Source organism: Anser anser, assembly GCF_964211835.1.
Source record: "Anser anser genome assembly, chromosome: 4".
Taxonomy (NCBI): Eukaryota; Metazoa; Chordata; class Aves; order Anseriformes; family Anatidae; genus Anser; species Anser anser.
In genome coordinates this window covers 54,603,242-54,618,859 of record NC_139724.1, presented here as the reverse complement: position 1 = coordinate 54,618,859, position 15,618 = coordinate 54,603,242, and the positions used below count along the sequence as shown (strand labels likewise).

The window sequence follows — 15,618 nt, the reverse complement described above, 5'->3', positions numbered from 1 at the left end:
GCATTAGCATAATCGATTTAAAATGAGCTGAATCCTGTGATTTCTTTGTATGTAGAATTACTAGCAACCTAAGCAGGGCAGACTTAGAGAACTGACTGCAGAATCTGCCTCAAATGGTGTTGTGTGTTTATAGAGTGACTAATTCAGAGTGTGATTCAAACTGTTTATTAAAGCATACTTTTAACTGTAGGGTTTTTCAGTTGTTTTGCATCAAAACCAGAACTGTGCGTGAAAAATGAAGGACATGCATCTTGCATTCCTACAAAATGGCTTGTTCCTTTACGCTTTCCTGAACTGGTGGTCAGTATCTCAGGGGCACTCACATTAGGTTCAGGTTCCACTGCTGCAACTCCTGCCATGATTAATGCTTCGAGGTACTGTAAACATCATGCGTAGTTAAACATAGACATAGCCTATGTCTGTGTGAGGGTCCTCACACCAGTACAAGAGTGCAAGTATGCTGCTGTATACACAGCTTGCGTGGTGTGGTTAAGCTGGTGAAGCTGTGCCATCCCCCAGAGTGAGACAAGCGATGGTTGTGTAACTGCTCCTGGAGCTTATGCTGGCATAGCTGTGTCAGTTACACCTCTGCATGCCCGTGACTGACACAGCTATTTTGTCAGAAATAGTTTAGACAGACACTAGAGCTGAAGTTTCAGAATTCTTTTTAAGCTGTCCTAAGGCAGTGCCAAGAAGCGGTGTCACGTTCCTCTTGCAGCCTGGTCTCCTCTTCCTGCTTTAATGCTCTTTCTCGTTGCAGTTCGTGGTGAATGAAATAAAGGGGTTGGGTTATAATGAAGGAACCTTCTTAATGAGATAGCTGTAACCCAGGTGACTGCTGTGCAGTTGTGCGAACGCCTGCACAAAATCTTACCCCCTTCTTTATGCTGTTTCCAGCAGGACCTTGGCAGCTGGTTGACGCTGTCCTGATTTTGGTAGGGTGATGTTTTAACAGCTGAACATTATCAAGAATGGCATTTAGATACCTTAAAGTTTTGCTAAAATTTGGTGTTATGCTAGGTCTAGCTCTTGCAAAATGAAGATGTTTAATACTGATGTTTTGTGTCCTTACAGAAAAAAATCCCCCAAGTACTGTTCTTGTATGTAAATACTGGTAATAACACAATTTTAAAGTTGATACAGGTTTAGTCTCCTGTTAAAACGCTTCGTTAAAGAAAAATTTTAGAGATGCATTTAACTTGAAACCGTGATAAATATGAAAACTTTAGTATGAGTCTATTGCCAATACTACAGAAATATTCCACAGTATTCATATTTGTATCTCCTTAGAGATATTTGTATGAGTTACATATTAGTATATTGATGAATAGACAGAATTCTTTGCTATTAGTATACAAAACTAACTTAATTTTTCTAAAACATGCATAACAAGAAAACACATGTGAAACACAGTGAGGTGGGATAGAATGTGAAATGTGAAGGAACTTCGAGACACCAGAGTTTTGTAAGAAAATGCATTTCTTTTTGTTGACATTTTCTTGTCTAGGAAAATTGCTCTTTATTGTGCTTTAGACAGACTTGCTTCCTTTCTTTTTCCTTGCCCCGATTCTATGAGCATTGCTCCATGCCTTTAAGGTCAGCAGGAGCTCTTCCTGAGAATGCAAATATGATCTACAGATCTCAACTGATTGTGCAGTGCAGATAACTCATAGCCATGACTGTCACAATTATGTGACACTTCTGCTTCTCTTAACAATAACAAGCTTCAGGTGTTTTAGGGCTCTGGAGATGTACTTCATTCCAGCTTTTAAGCTGGAGTGAGTCTGAAGAAATACTTCCAAGGTATTGAACTGTTGCTTCTTGCTTTGGTAGTTCTTTAGAGTTGGTTACGGGTAAAAAAATGTTTTTGCATGAAGCTCAACATTTCTGAAGTAGGATTTACCATTTTGCTGCAGTGTAGTGCCTTGCACTTTGGTTTGCTTTCTAGTAAGGTGATGCATTCTGCCTTTCTGCTATTTTCCCGTTTCTCGCCTAAGGGTGAGCTAACTGGATGTGATGTGCTTACCCTGAGCTGCTCTGGGAGAGCAAAGGGTAAAGAAGATAAAGTCTTGGTTTGCAAAGAAGGAAAGCCGGGGAGTTGAAAAGGGAGGCTGATTAGTTGACTTCTTAGCAGCCTTAGAGGTGAGCATTTGAATTTTCAATTCAAAAAATCTGGCATATGGGAGAAGAGTCTCAGCTGAATCACTGGGCTCTAAGTTGAGAGAGCTAATGCTATTGTTTAAAAAAAAAAAAGTGTAAGGAAATAACTTGGCAACTATGACAAAATTAATTTGAATACTTTACCGATGCCTTGTAAACTTGTGGATAACAGGATAAGAATGAACTCGTTTTCATTTTTGAAGTTGTTACCATTAATAATGATGCCTAGTGGAGAATTTGAATTGTTACATTTGTATAGAGCAAACTCTTTATGCAGGAATCAAAGGTCTAATGTTAAGGTAGTGTCATGGTGAGAGTAAGTAGAGCTGGTTGGTTCTAGTATAACCCCACACAAAATTTCTTAGCTGTATGCCTTTGTCCTCTGTTATTAAGCTTGTATTTTGTAGCTATGACTGACATGGAGATATTTGGGGGTGATTGTTTGCTTGTTTTTGTGGTGTGTTAAATAATATTTTATATGTGGGAAAGAAATGTTCAGAACAACAGTGCAGTTTTTATCATCTTGCATTAACGTGTTCCTGTGTTGCTGATATGTTACCGTTTTGTCTTGGCTCTTTTTTTTTTTTGCTTTTAATCTTTTGTGAAGGAAACTTTCAGATTTTTGAGTGGAAGTGTTCAACTAATGAAGAGGATAGTTGGCCATGAATAACATACAAGTAAAGGATGGAAAAAAGGCAGATTGGAGAAGAGAGGAGATGGCAGAGCCCTCTGAGGGACTCCTTGTTAATGCCTGTAGATCTTGGTGAATACAAAGAACAGGGCTCTTCGCTGCCGAGAGGAATGTTAGAAGGTACAGAGCTGCTCATCAAAAGCAGTTGAATAGATTAGCGAAGACAGTACTGAGAAGTCTTCCCGTGGCAGAATTTACTCTTCAAGGTTTCTGCTGGAATGGATTGTGTGTCCTGTACAAGGAAGGTATTCGGATAATAAGACTCTACAGTGTAATTCTTCTGCATTTTTTTAAGAGCAGGCAGGCAAAGACATGTCAAAGTGTTAGAAATCAAATGCCGCTATGATAAGTGCGATTTAATGCCCAGTCTTTGGGAGATATTTGCAGAATGACTCCTCAGGAGTGATTGATTCCTTTGAGTTTCCTTTTAGAGAGAACGCTTTTGTAATGGCTAAAAGTTTACATGAATCTTCCCTGACTTTTCTCCCTCACTCCATCCTTGGGTTTAATCGCCACGCAGGCGGGATAGAATTGGGTAAACGTGACTATAGCAATGCATACGGAAAGTCTCACCAGCTAGGGTGGTCTGAAAGGAGAAGCTTCTCAACTAGAGCACTAGCGTGAAGCAGGGGAAGCATTTAAAGAAGGAGGAAAAAAAAAGAGGCTATTCCTGATCTGACGGGAATATAAAGGAAAAAAAATTGAGGAAATGGCACCATGCATTGCATACGTTGCTTTAACTCTCGTTTTTCTTATTTGCTGTCAGTCTAGATCAAAGTCACTTTCAAATGAGATGGAGGGAAGTTCTGCTGGTACAGCACTGGGCTTGTAGGTTCCTAGAAGAAGATTTTGGTGTGGATGGAGCATTTTCATCTTGGCAAGAAATACTAGTGGGAATTGGGTTGTTACAGAACTTAACTGCTCTGGACTACGGAAATAAATGCTGCTAGTGATGGCGTGGCTCAGATACTTCAGGAATTGTTAGCCCAGGGATTTAGTCACCAAATTGCTACTGAATCAACAGGAGGTGGTTTTGGACTTGGCATGGCAGAGCAATAAGGTCTTGGTAGGAGAATTGCTTCTGGAAAACCAGCTTGTGTGATCACAGGTTGGTTCATAAATTGAGCAGCTAAGGTGGTGGTGGTATCGGAGGCATGTTTTTGGAGCACTGAACAGAATGCTGCTGGTGGTAGTGTTCTGGAGACAGCTCTGATGATGGTGCTGGAGGCCAGGGATTTATTCTGTCAGAGCTGCTAAAATGAAGTAATTTTATCCTATGTGATCCTCATTAAGGGGAAATATTGTAGGAAAACACTCCAGATTTAATTGGCTGAATAATCATTTCAGTACAGTTTAATATTAGTTATTACTCGAGGGATGTACAAAACAGCAAGAATTGGCAAGGTCAAGCTGAGTTGCACCTTGAAAAGTCTCCTGGAATAGTAGAGAATTGCGTTTCTGTTTACATAGCTAAAGAAACATTGGTTATACGGGGGGCAAGGCAGAACCTAAGCACGATCCCCAAACTATGTTGCTCCGTACGCTGCGGTGGTGTAATGCAGCCCGCTGTTCTTCAAGGCTGTGCACCAGGGAGCAGCCACAGCTATCACAGTAAGCTCACCATCTCATGGGGGGGGGGGTCCAGGCTCACCGACTGGGAAGAATGGATGACAGGGTTAGCGTTGGGTTGCTCTCTTCTACCACGTGCCTCAATCAAGAGGGGCTGGTTGTGGGAAAGCGGCTGGTGTGGTGCTAACTGGGATGGAAGATGAAGGTGGGTAGCCAAGCTGCTATGTCAGTGTGCAGGGTCTTCAAGAAAACGCTGAAAAAAAGTGAAAATACTAAGTAGAAAATTAAGTAGTAGCATGGGTTGACTGTAGACTGTGTCACTGACATTCACCCCTTTTGCTCTTGCTTCAGTCCTCAAGATGCATAATTGTGGGTTTACTTGCAAAGAACAAGAAGTCCTGCTGTAAACTTGGAGCTTACCAGTTGCAGCTGACAACAGCTTAGCAGTTGACAGCCGGAGAAACCAGCGAACGTTAGAATGATTGCAGGACCTGAGCAGGTAGCTTTAGTGACCTGTTAACTAACTAGTGGTTATCTAAACCAACGTGCTTTCCTGGGAAGTAGGGACAGCACCTCTGATGGCACAGTGCAGGCACTGAAGAGGAGGTAACTGTTTCAGGAAGGCTTACTAGGACTCGCACGCTTGATCTGAGCCTTGTGCCATGCTGCCATGGAAGGAGGCAAATGGGCTTCCAGGGTGTACTGGCTGTGATGTGTTTTCAGGGAGCGCAGCAAAGAGCGCACGGCACTGGTTCTGAAACTTCGTCTGAATTCCTCTACACAGGGCTAGTTAGGTGCTAGGGGACATAAAATGGAGGAATTGAAAGAAAACAATTGTTGTGGAGAAATTAATTTCAGCTTGCTTACAGCAAAATGAAGGCTGAAAAAGGAAATCGGTATAAATATAACGAGAGGAGTAAATATTAGAGGTAACGAAACTTGTTTCAGTTGGGAAAGAATGCTGTCACAGGAACGGGTGGGTGTTAATAGATTGTAATTTTGCCTAAATCTGTTTTTGAGGAAGCTTTTAGCAGTTGTGAGTTTGTGCAGTGACCTGCCAATTAAAATAGTGATGGAGTTAAAAAATAAAGGGGGGGGGAAGCTTGGAAAGCTTGCAAGAGGTATGGGTTACCTGCGGTTGATTTGGGGTTCAGAGTCTGTGGCAGTGCCTGGCTTTCTGGGGGCAGTTTGCCAATCTGCTGCTCAGTATTATGGAGACAAAGCTTGGAAAGGGTCCTTGAAAGAAAACTGTTTTGGTTGATCTCTGGTCAGGCGATTTCTGTGAAAAGTAGCAGAAAAGAGAGCCAATCTGAAAACTTAAAAATGAAGGACTGTGTTTCATCAGTTCTATTAATAGCATCCTTCACTTCTCTGGTGTCTTAGCTAAGGTCATGCAAGATGACACAAGAACTGATGCTGAGTTTAAAATTTAAAAAAAAATAAGTTTAAACAAGTAATTTAAAATTAAAAAAAACTATATAAGGTTAAACAAGTAAAACACCCATTGGTAAATACTGCCTTTCAATTTTGGAGGTGCATGATGCGTTCTTGATTTGTATTGTGGTTGACTCTCTTGTTTTTTGAAGTGTGCTTTTGCTTGTCCTCAACTATGCAATTGCAGGTGCTTCCTCCTTCATGTGGGTTAAGGGGTTTTCACCCAAGTTTAAAAGCAAATGTGTGTCACTAGGGATGTAAAAGCTCTCAAATCATTGTTGCATTAACTTGTTGGAACTTGCATTTGGTATCCTTTACGTGGTGAAACTGTTACTTAGGTTGATTTTAAAAAATAATCTTTTATAACTGTGAGCAACTGTGGTCTGAAAGGCACACTTTTTTGGTGGGGGAGACTGGATCTCTAGCATGTTTATGGAAAGGAAATACATTAGAGATAATGCCCTAGCTGTTCCTCAGTGAATTCTGTACCCGTAACAGCTCACATCACTGGCAGGTCTAAGAACCAGCTGATGGCAACCATCAGCTTCATGGTGTAAGGGCCTGGGAAGATGGTACAAAGGCTTTGAAGAAAATAACGTTCAATTCAGGAAATCCCTGATGTATTCAGTGAGCATGGTATATAGGATTATACAGAACAAACCTTCAAGAACAAACCTCTAAAAATAAAAAACTTCATAGTGTCTCTTTCTAAAAAGAAATTTTGCTTCACAGTGTCCAAAAAAAAAAAGTTACTGCCTAAAGGATCTGTATGAATTTCATTAATGCTGCTCTCTGGATTTGGAAGGCAAATTCAATGGAATGTATAGCTCTGGCTACACACTTCTGAAAAAACATATGTTTTCCAGAAACTACTTTTCAGTATCAAAATCCAGTGTTTTTATTTTGTAGGCAAGCTGGTATGGGGTGTGAAAATGCTGAGGAGGTGACAATGAAATTCAAGTGTATAAATAAAACAGTACCTTACTTCTGACTATTAAAGACAAACATGATCTTAAACAAGGCTACAATATTCTGTTTAGTTCATGATATTGTTCAAAAATAGTGAGCACTCCATTTGGGGAAGTCTTCCTGTATCCCAGTGAAAGTGACAGATACGTCTATTATTAATTTCATAGCTCTAAATGAGAAAAGAGGCAATATGTGATTAAGTCAATGTAGTTTTAGAATAATTTAGAATTCACAGCTAATTTGACAGATTGCAATGCTTCTGGTTACTGAATTAAAAAATAAAAATGATTCTGAAATTTAAAGTATCTTATTTTGGGGGAAATCTGTATGTCAAATGCTTACTTATGATTCTTTGTTTCTCTGTTTATTTTTAAGACGAGCAAAAATCAAATTAAAGTAGACCTTGTAGATGAGAATTTTACAGAATTAAGAGGAGAAATAGCAGGACCTCCGGACACACCATATGAAGGCAAGTAATGTTTTTGTGTATGCAGTCATTGTGCACTTCATGTGTCGTGAGATGCTTTGTTTGTAAATTAATTTACAGCATTAAAATGTAGAGCTATGTGTTTTAAAATCTGTTTAGTTTTTTAAATATGAACTGAAACATTTTTTCAAGCTTAAAGTTTAACTTCTCTGTTGCCTGAAGATGCATCTGTTCTACAGCAGGACAGACTGTCCAATATCCAAGGTTAGTTTACAGATACAAGCTGTGCAGTATGACTGGTGCAATGCTGACTTTGTTTACAGTTTTAGATGTCTTAGCATCAAGAAACTAAGTTTCACAGTCTAATGTAACTATACATTTGTTTCTGTGGTGGTCATTCAAACATCTGTTGTGTTACCCTGTCTGAGAGAGAGACGCCATCGCAAGTTAAATCTGGGATTAATCTCAGGCATCTGTGGGTCCCAGTACTTAATTTATACTGGAGCAGGAGACTCTCTTGTAGAACTTCATCTACAGCTGTCCTCAAAACTTACCTTACGAACTTTCTAGTTTGTTAAAAACTGATATCAGCAGTCATGCATCTCTATCTCTTCAGTCTAAAAAAAGTAAGGTGATTTAATACGTATTTAAAAACAAAAAACTTAAACTGATTAGGTATGTGCTCTTAGCTTTTGAGATAGCAATTTACTCAATAGCGCTTATAAATGCGGATGTTATGTTTGTGTGTAATACCTATGGAGTTGGCAGATACCTTTAATGAAAGTTCCTTGATGATAAATGATGGTGGCTTTTAAAAGATTTACTTACTTTTAAATGGTATTTTATCCAATTTTCCCCTGCCCATCTACTTCAATTTGAATTTTTAGCTAAACTTTCCTTGAGATATTTTTGTTTACTGAATGTTGGAGACATTGTTTTGATGAAAATTAAAACCATTTTCCAAGTTTTCAGTTACTCTAGTTGCTTTGTGCCTCGAAGCTAAGATTGAGATTTGAATATTGCCTAGGGATCAGACACAGGCTGTTTGTCACTGGTCTAAAAGATAAACTGTAATCAGTTGGGGAAAGTATCCGAAAATTGTTGTCGGTATAGGTGTACATGCACTCAAAAGCCTTAGTGGCTGCTGATGAAAATCCTCTTGTCACAGCTTCACTGAGAAGGACTCCCCTTGGGATCGCATCCACAGCAGCACGGGACTGAGAGTAGGGTCTCCCAACACTTCTGCCTGCTGGGACCCAGCAAAGGACAAGGAAACAACCTAATAAAGGTTGAAGCTGGAGAATATTGGGCGGGGTAGAAGGCGTTGGAAATGAGTCTGGGAGGAGAGAGTAGAAAAGTGGAGGTGTCTGTAATGTAGGGGTGCTCCCTTCCAGAACTTGAGTCCCCTCTGCTGTCAAGCAAGTAATGATGCTTCCCTTCCCCTGTGTCTCCATAGCCTCAGCCCATCAGTCACTAGGGTTTAGTTGACAGAAGATAATGTCTGGAAAGAAGATAATTTATTCTGATTATAACATGTGCTTTCAATTTAGAAGGAGAATTATGCTGTGGACCTAAAATATGTGGTCCTTCTGGTAAACCCACTTGGAAGTGAATCCTGCTTTGTGGAGTAGTTCTCTTGAAAATAAAGTTGGTCTTGTAAAACCAAATCTTATTTACAGATGTTAAGATTACAAAACGAAGTAATTGGGTACTATGACTAGGATACATCTGAATTGTAGGGTTTTTTTGGTTTTGTTTTCCTCATAGTTCATACCCCTTGGGTGAATAGGTATATGATGGCTTGCCATTTTTTTCCCCTCCAGGCCAGCATTACCTTGGTTTATAAAATGGGCCTTTTTTGGAAAATGTATTGAGGGTTATTGGAATGAAAGATATATTCGTGTGTCACAAAATTACAAAACTAGCAGCTCATGAAGAGAGTAAAAAAGGTTTTAATGCCTGTCTGCAGAACTGGATTCTTAGCCCAGAATGCAGCTAGACCAAAATCTCAAAAACTGAGCACTGTGTTCACATGTTCAGCGTATCCTAACGAAAACCAGCAATGCATGTTTAGTGATGAATTTGTTGATGTGAAATGCACGCAGGCATACTCGCATGCATACATACGTACTCTTATGTTTAATGATGAGGATGAAAGGATATAGTAGACACCCCTTTCTGTGGGGAGTGGGAGAGAATTGTTAAATATACTGATTGTGGCAGGGGTACCATGGAAAACAATGTGACCCTGTACGTCAATCTGCAAGGCATATGCCCCAAAGGGCAACATTAGTTTCTGTCAACCCAAATCCCGGTGTTTCCTGACATTTGTGTACTTTACTTTGGAATGTTAATATTTCTGTAACATTGTAATTACATAAGGGAATAAATGCATAAAACCAAAGGCTTGCCAGTGTGTGTAGTTTACATTTTATGACTAAAGCAGTAATGCATGCTGCATAATTACTAGATGATTTCCTGTCGTCTGTGGTCTGAACAACACAAGTACTTTATGGAAAAAAGCTAGCACAGCCGTTCATGTCAGACAATTCCCTGATACAGGAGGGAGTTCTAGGGCTGTTGTGAAGTGAAAGAACAATAATATTTATCACTGACCACAACTGATGGGGTATCTGAAAACAAACTGCAGCTACAGAATTCTTTTACAGGCCATGCAGGGGCATTGGCCTAAGTATGACTGAGAGGCCGAGTGCAATCTATTTTTGACAAATTTACAGCTTTTATTTTTCTGTAAGTGTTGTCAACTGATACTGATCAATTTTCAGAGTGTTGCAATACAAATATAATTCAAATGCTGTTGCATTCCATGTTAAAACACCTGTTTGGAGAGAGAACCTTTAAAAGTCTACGGTAATAGCTCCTGAAAGTCTATGTTAATAGCTGCTGTGTTTTACTGGAATTCAAGAGCTTTTTGATAATCAAATTTTTAAACGCTCTGTAACCAAGGTATTAATTTCAAACCGAGTTTGCATGTGAACCGCAGTAATTGTGGAATTTGTAGTAGGATGTTTCTTCAAGGAAAATTATTAAAACTCACTCTAATTCTATTGTGAGATGTCCTTTCCAGTAGGAGTACAGAAGGAATGGTCTTCATTAGTGGCTAATTTGATCTCAAGTATTAAATTTTAGAAAAAGTTATACAAATGCATGCTCACTTTTTCTTTAAAAATAAAAAATCAGAAATACCAGGATACAGGAGTTAGTATGCTGTTCACTTACATATTAAAATTAGTATTGAGGAAATTAAATTGATTGTCCAGATTTGTTCAGTTTGTTTGGTCTTCAAGCCCATATATTTAACTGTAAACTTCAGTGCACAGCAATACTTTATAAATAATATTGCCAACTCATTGCTCCTTGCAGTTTTAAAATCTTCTGGAGTTGTATGTTCCAGCTGGAAAATTTTGGCAGCCAAATGGTCTATTATGGAGAAGGGTGTAATAGACTGTCTTTTACAGGCAAATTTTAACAGCAAGCAAAAGAAATGATAATATCCAAGGCTAGGCATTATATTGCATTACAAAATGGCATGGCAGTAAAATCGTAACAGGGATTGATGAATTTCTGTAATCCAGCAGCAGTGTAATTGGTCTGTTTCTTGGGGAAAAATTGCTGCTGAATGGTACTTCGATTCAAACAAAAGAAAAAGCAAACTTAAGGTTTGTTGTTGTAAATATTGTCTACAAAAGTATTTTGCCTGTGCTGTCTTGTAAGTGAAGACAAGCAATCAACGTAGAAATTAGCTATGATAATTTTGAACTTATTGGCCTTTATTCTGTTGCATGCTTTTCTAAATCTTTTGGAGTTACCCTCAAATCAAGTGAGGAAGAAACACTTTTGTAGTAGGAAGTGTAAAATATCAAACTCACTAAGCAGTTTCAAGTGTACTGCATTTAGACTTAATTAAATTTTAAAAGTGAGAGATGTTAGTACCTTTCAATATATGTTTTGGCAGAGATTAAAAAGGTGCCATAGGCTTTACCTGTTCAGAGTGGTTTTTTTCCTGCATGTGGACCTCACTACCTCTATTAAGACTACTTGAACTGTTTTTGTGTAGAGGTGTTGCAGAGTAAATCACTCCTGAAATCCTAAAGGAAAACAATTGTAAATACTTTAATTCACCAAAACTTATGAATTGTAACAAACTATATTTAAGAATAGAAGGAGTTTCTTTCAGAACAAGCAGAGGCAGAATGGGGGAAAAAATAGCAAGTGAGAAGCAATGCTTTCAGTTTCTATAAAAACTAAACCAATGTCTAAATTGGTGTATCTGTTTTGTTATAGTCTGCGCTTTTCATCGTTAAACTGCTGCCTGGCAAATATTCTTTAGTGAGTAGGCAGAGAGAGTTTGAGATTGATCCAGAAGACAGAAGTATTGATAGAAAGCTTGAATGTTAACAAGACTGTAATTGAAATAGACTTAGGTAATGATATAGTAACAGGGAGAGGAAAAAAAAAATGTTTAGAGAAGGGCAGTAGAAGATTCCATCCTCAAAGCTCATGCTATTCTTTATTACATGCTCTTAATTCTACAAACTATGTTAATAGTGCTAGTATGTAAAAGTGCAGAATTGGAACGTAGTTACCATCTTCAAATAGTAACATTAGAACACACTGTAAGTAGCATCGGAAGTTCCTTTCTTCCAAAGTATGGTAACTTTTCTTAGATGGCATCCTTGAACTTTCTGAGGTCTGGAAAGCTTAAAATGAATTTCAACTGTGTAATTTGGAGGGGGAAAAATCAACCTTGTTAGTAGGTATGAGGCATCAGGAAAGAGTCAAAATGATGTTTCATATTTACCCTGTCCACTTCTGTGGCTTTTCATTTCATTTGGTATTTTTCTTGGGAATATTGTTTTGTATTTTGGTATATTTTACTGAAATAGAATGTGCAAATTATAATTTTGGAAATAAGTATAGGTGAATGTACACATTCAGTATACCTAAGAAATATATATTCTGATTTGCATAAGCCAATATGACTTTATTAGATTTTGTTTATATTCATTTATTTATAAAGTATGTGAAATCTGGAAGTATCTTCTAAGTAATACTTCCGAGTAAATTTAATTACTTAAAAACCTCTGCATTTAGAAACATGGGCTTTGCCGACATAAGACTAAGCTTGATTAATACTCTGGTTTAATTTCTGATTTGTTTTTGTCTTTTGAAGGTGGAAGATATCAACTAGAGATAAAAATTCCAGAAACATATCCATTTAATCCTCCTAAGGTAATATGAACATATTTTGGTAAAATAGTTTGTCTAAGTTGTTTTTGAGTATTCTTATTTATTTGCTTGTGTATCTTTGTAGTGCTTACCTTCTGTTCCTCTACCCTGGGGGCTGTCTTTTCTAGGTAGAAATCATGCAGGCTGTATAACTGTTCAGTCAGATGCATAACTATTCAGTCAGAAATACACTCTGATTATTCTTCAGAGTGCAAGCTGGTAAATTCTGGGCAGCAGTTTACTGAGCCTCCTGTAATTTCTTTTTGGCAAGATACAGCTTTCAGATAGTTTTACTTGATGTAGAGAGTATTGGTTTCTGCCAGCCACACCTCAGAGGCACTGACGAAATGCTGTATTAGATAGATGTTTGTTCTTTTAATTCCTCGGACTTCATAAGCTATATTTGGTAAAGTCTTGGGTTTAACCTGCCAAATTTCTAGAAATAATTAAATGCAGCTAGACATACAGTTGTTACATGACCTGAAGGACCAATAGAAATAGTATGATCTTATTGCAGCCCTCTGGAAGGAATACGTAAAATAAGTGCACGAGGATGAGAGATGTGAAAAATGTTTAAATTTACTTGTATGTTTCTGGAACTTAGTGCCCTTCCAATTCTACCACATCTTTCTTGTGTCTTTCTGGCATTTTCAGTTTGTCTTTGCTTCCATCTTGACTAGATCAGAATAGTGTTCTTCCCCAGCTGTGTGCAGCTGCGGTTTTATATTCCTGTATCGTTGTTTAGTCCCTTCTTCAGGGGCTTATGATGAGTCAGCAGACTCCTGAGTTATCTGACAGCTGTCTTATAGCTTCTTGATTGGCTTTCTGGTTAAGTCTGAAAGATTTCTTTGATTTAAGAATGTGCCCTACGTCCTGATTTTTTTCACTCTAGTGTAACACTGAGAAGGAACTAGGGAAAAGGAGGAGGGGAGCGGTGTCAGTAGCTCTTAGCTCTTGTCCTTTGAGTGACTTCCTTGAGTCAGGAGTGAAAGACACAGTTCTTCTTACTGAAATGTCTGTTGGTTTCAGTTCTCTCATCTGCATGTGTTCTGGTGGGGAGCTAAAATAAGTAGGGCTGAAACTGGCCATAGACCCTGAAAGATGGGTCTGTGAACCGTGGTTTAATTGCTGCTTTAGGGCTTGGTGCTCATTGCCAAGGCTTATGGATAGCTGGTAGAAACTCAGTGCACTGTAGCATAGTACTGCTTTTTCTGGAGTAGGAATTTTGTGAATTGGAGGCCTTTTTGCTTGTGTCTAGCCCTGCCTTTCATCTGAGAGATTTCTTTATCTTGTTCAGAATGTGGTTTGACAGCCATTGTTAACCTGCATTCACTGTGAGAAAATATCCAGAATTTACATGGTGGGTTTTGTTTTGTTTTGTTTTTTTGTTTTTTATTTACACAGTTGAGGTAGTCAATAAGAGGCTCAGCAGACATGATCTCGCAGTTTCCGTCCTGGAAAGCAGAACTGTATCGCCTCACCTATTTATACTCCATTTTGTGTATTTGATTTTATCGTAGCCCTGTATGTACAGTATTTTGCAGTAGTACTTGACAAACGATGTGTTCTCCGTGCTTCACTTGCTTGCAGATCAGGGACAAAAGATGAAGGAAAATCTGTGCCATTCATAAAACGTTTGACGAGGGTTAGGGATTAGGAGATAGAGATGGGAAATGTAGACACAGGTGAAAGTCAGTAGAAAGCAGTTAAAATGCAACTTAGAATTTTCTTCAAATCTCTTATTTTATATGTAATCACAGGCTTGTATACGTTCCTTTCAGAGGACAGCTTTGCCTTATGAGAATTCTAAAAAAAAAAAAAAAAAAAAATGCTACTTCTAACTTTCTCAGTGTCCTTAAAATAAAAAAGGATTTTTAATACATGCTTTATAAGCATGAATACACTTTTTAGTGTTTTAAAATGTGGACATGATCAATGAGTGAGTGCTGAGTCAAGATTATCCTAACAGCAAAGAAAAATCTAGTTAGGGTTTGGTTTGTGGAAGAGCATTCTGCATAGGGATAACAGGACTGGATAGTTGTAAAAGTAGTAGTGTCAACCAAGGACATTCTTCTCACTCCTGTAGCTATCAGCAATTTAGCTGAACGCCGAGATCCAATGGCTACATCTTGCGTTCAGGGACCTGTTTCACAGCATTAATTGAGCAGACTTTCCAGCGTTTAAGCTAATTTGACAATGTTGGAAGATCTATGTCTGTATTTAACTGTCTGTTGTTGAAACATCGGTAGTGCTGGAAGGTATTTCAAAATGACTTTGTGGTGTGAGGATGTGCCCATGTGACAGTATCTAGGAAAACAGCTGGGGATGATTTTGGTGTACTCAAACGGGCAGTCGTCCATTTCTGAGTAAAGCAAGGCTGTGTTGGACTTGCAAACCTCCTGAAATATGTCATATCTTATGTTTTTGTTCTGTTTTTAGCTTGATCTTTCCTAAATCAGTATTTCTTCATAATATGATTAGAAATGATGCATTTTAAATGTTTACTTAATATACTGCATGTAATAACCATTTTATTTTATTTTTTTTAATTTTCTTGTGTTTTAGGTGCGGTTTATCACCAAAATATGGCATCCTAATATTAGCTCAGTTACTGGGGCCATTTGTTTGGATATACTGAAAGATCAATGGTAAGATTCCCTACAGGCTTAAATATGCAAAATCAAGTACGCCAGTGTCCTGGATGGGAGGCAGCAGCTCATGTTTGCATCTGTAATTTCATGTGTCCTTAAAGTACTGCAGTATAGTATTTTGAGTTGAAAAGAGGATCCTAATGAAATAGCTGGGTAGTAATTTTGGGAAGTACTGAGTACATATTAACTGAGTAGAGAGCTTTTTCAAATTTTTTTTGCGTTAGGATTAGGGTGAGCATTTCTTTGTTAATGATTTTTATTTAATTCTCTAGTAACAAATGCTACCTGTTGCCTCCTGAATTTTGTCCTTTCAGCCTCCTGAGGCGTAAGCAGAAAAACCAAGTGCTTATCTTCATTGTGATTCTTGGCTTGTGCTTCCAAATAAAATTAGTTCCCAAAGAGCTAAAGCAACATATGGAGTATATCTGGGAATCTAAGAGTGTAAAAGGTAAAAGGTAGACAACAGG

General features: G+C 38.3%; 1 protein-coding gene across 2 annotated transcripts in view; it reads left to right on the top strand.

Annotated features, from left to right (window-relative positions):
* UBE2K (ubiquitin conjugating enzyme E2 K) overlaps positions 1–15,618 on the top strand; it is a 37,937-nt gene that overhangs the window by 8,313 nt on the left and 14,006 nt on the right. The window contains exons 1-4 of one of the 2 annotated variants that reach the window (XM_083836259.1): positions 4,804–4,919; positions 7,199–7,292; positions 12,445–12,503; positions 15,066–15,148. In XM_083836259.1, coding sequence (XP_083692385.1) covers positions 4,899–4,919; positions 7,199–7,292; positions 12,445–12,503; positions 15,066–15,148 — 257 coding nt within the window. In that variant the 5' untranslated portion in view covers positions 4,804–4,898. Of the gene's footprint in view, positions 1–4,803; positions 4,920–7,198; positions 7,293–12,444; positions 12,504–15,065; positions 15,149–15,618 lie in introns of those variants that run through there. The other variant, XM_083836260.1, reaches the window with a different exon arrangement.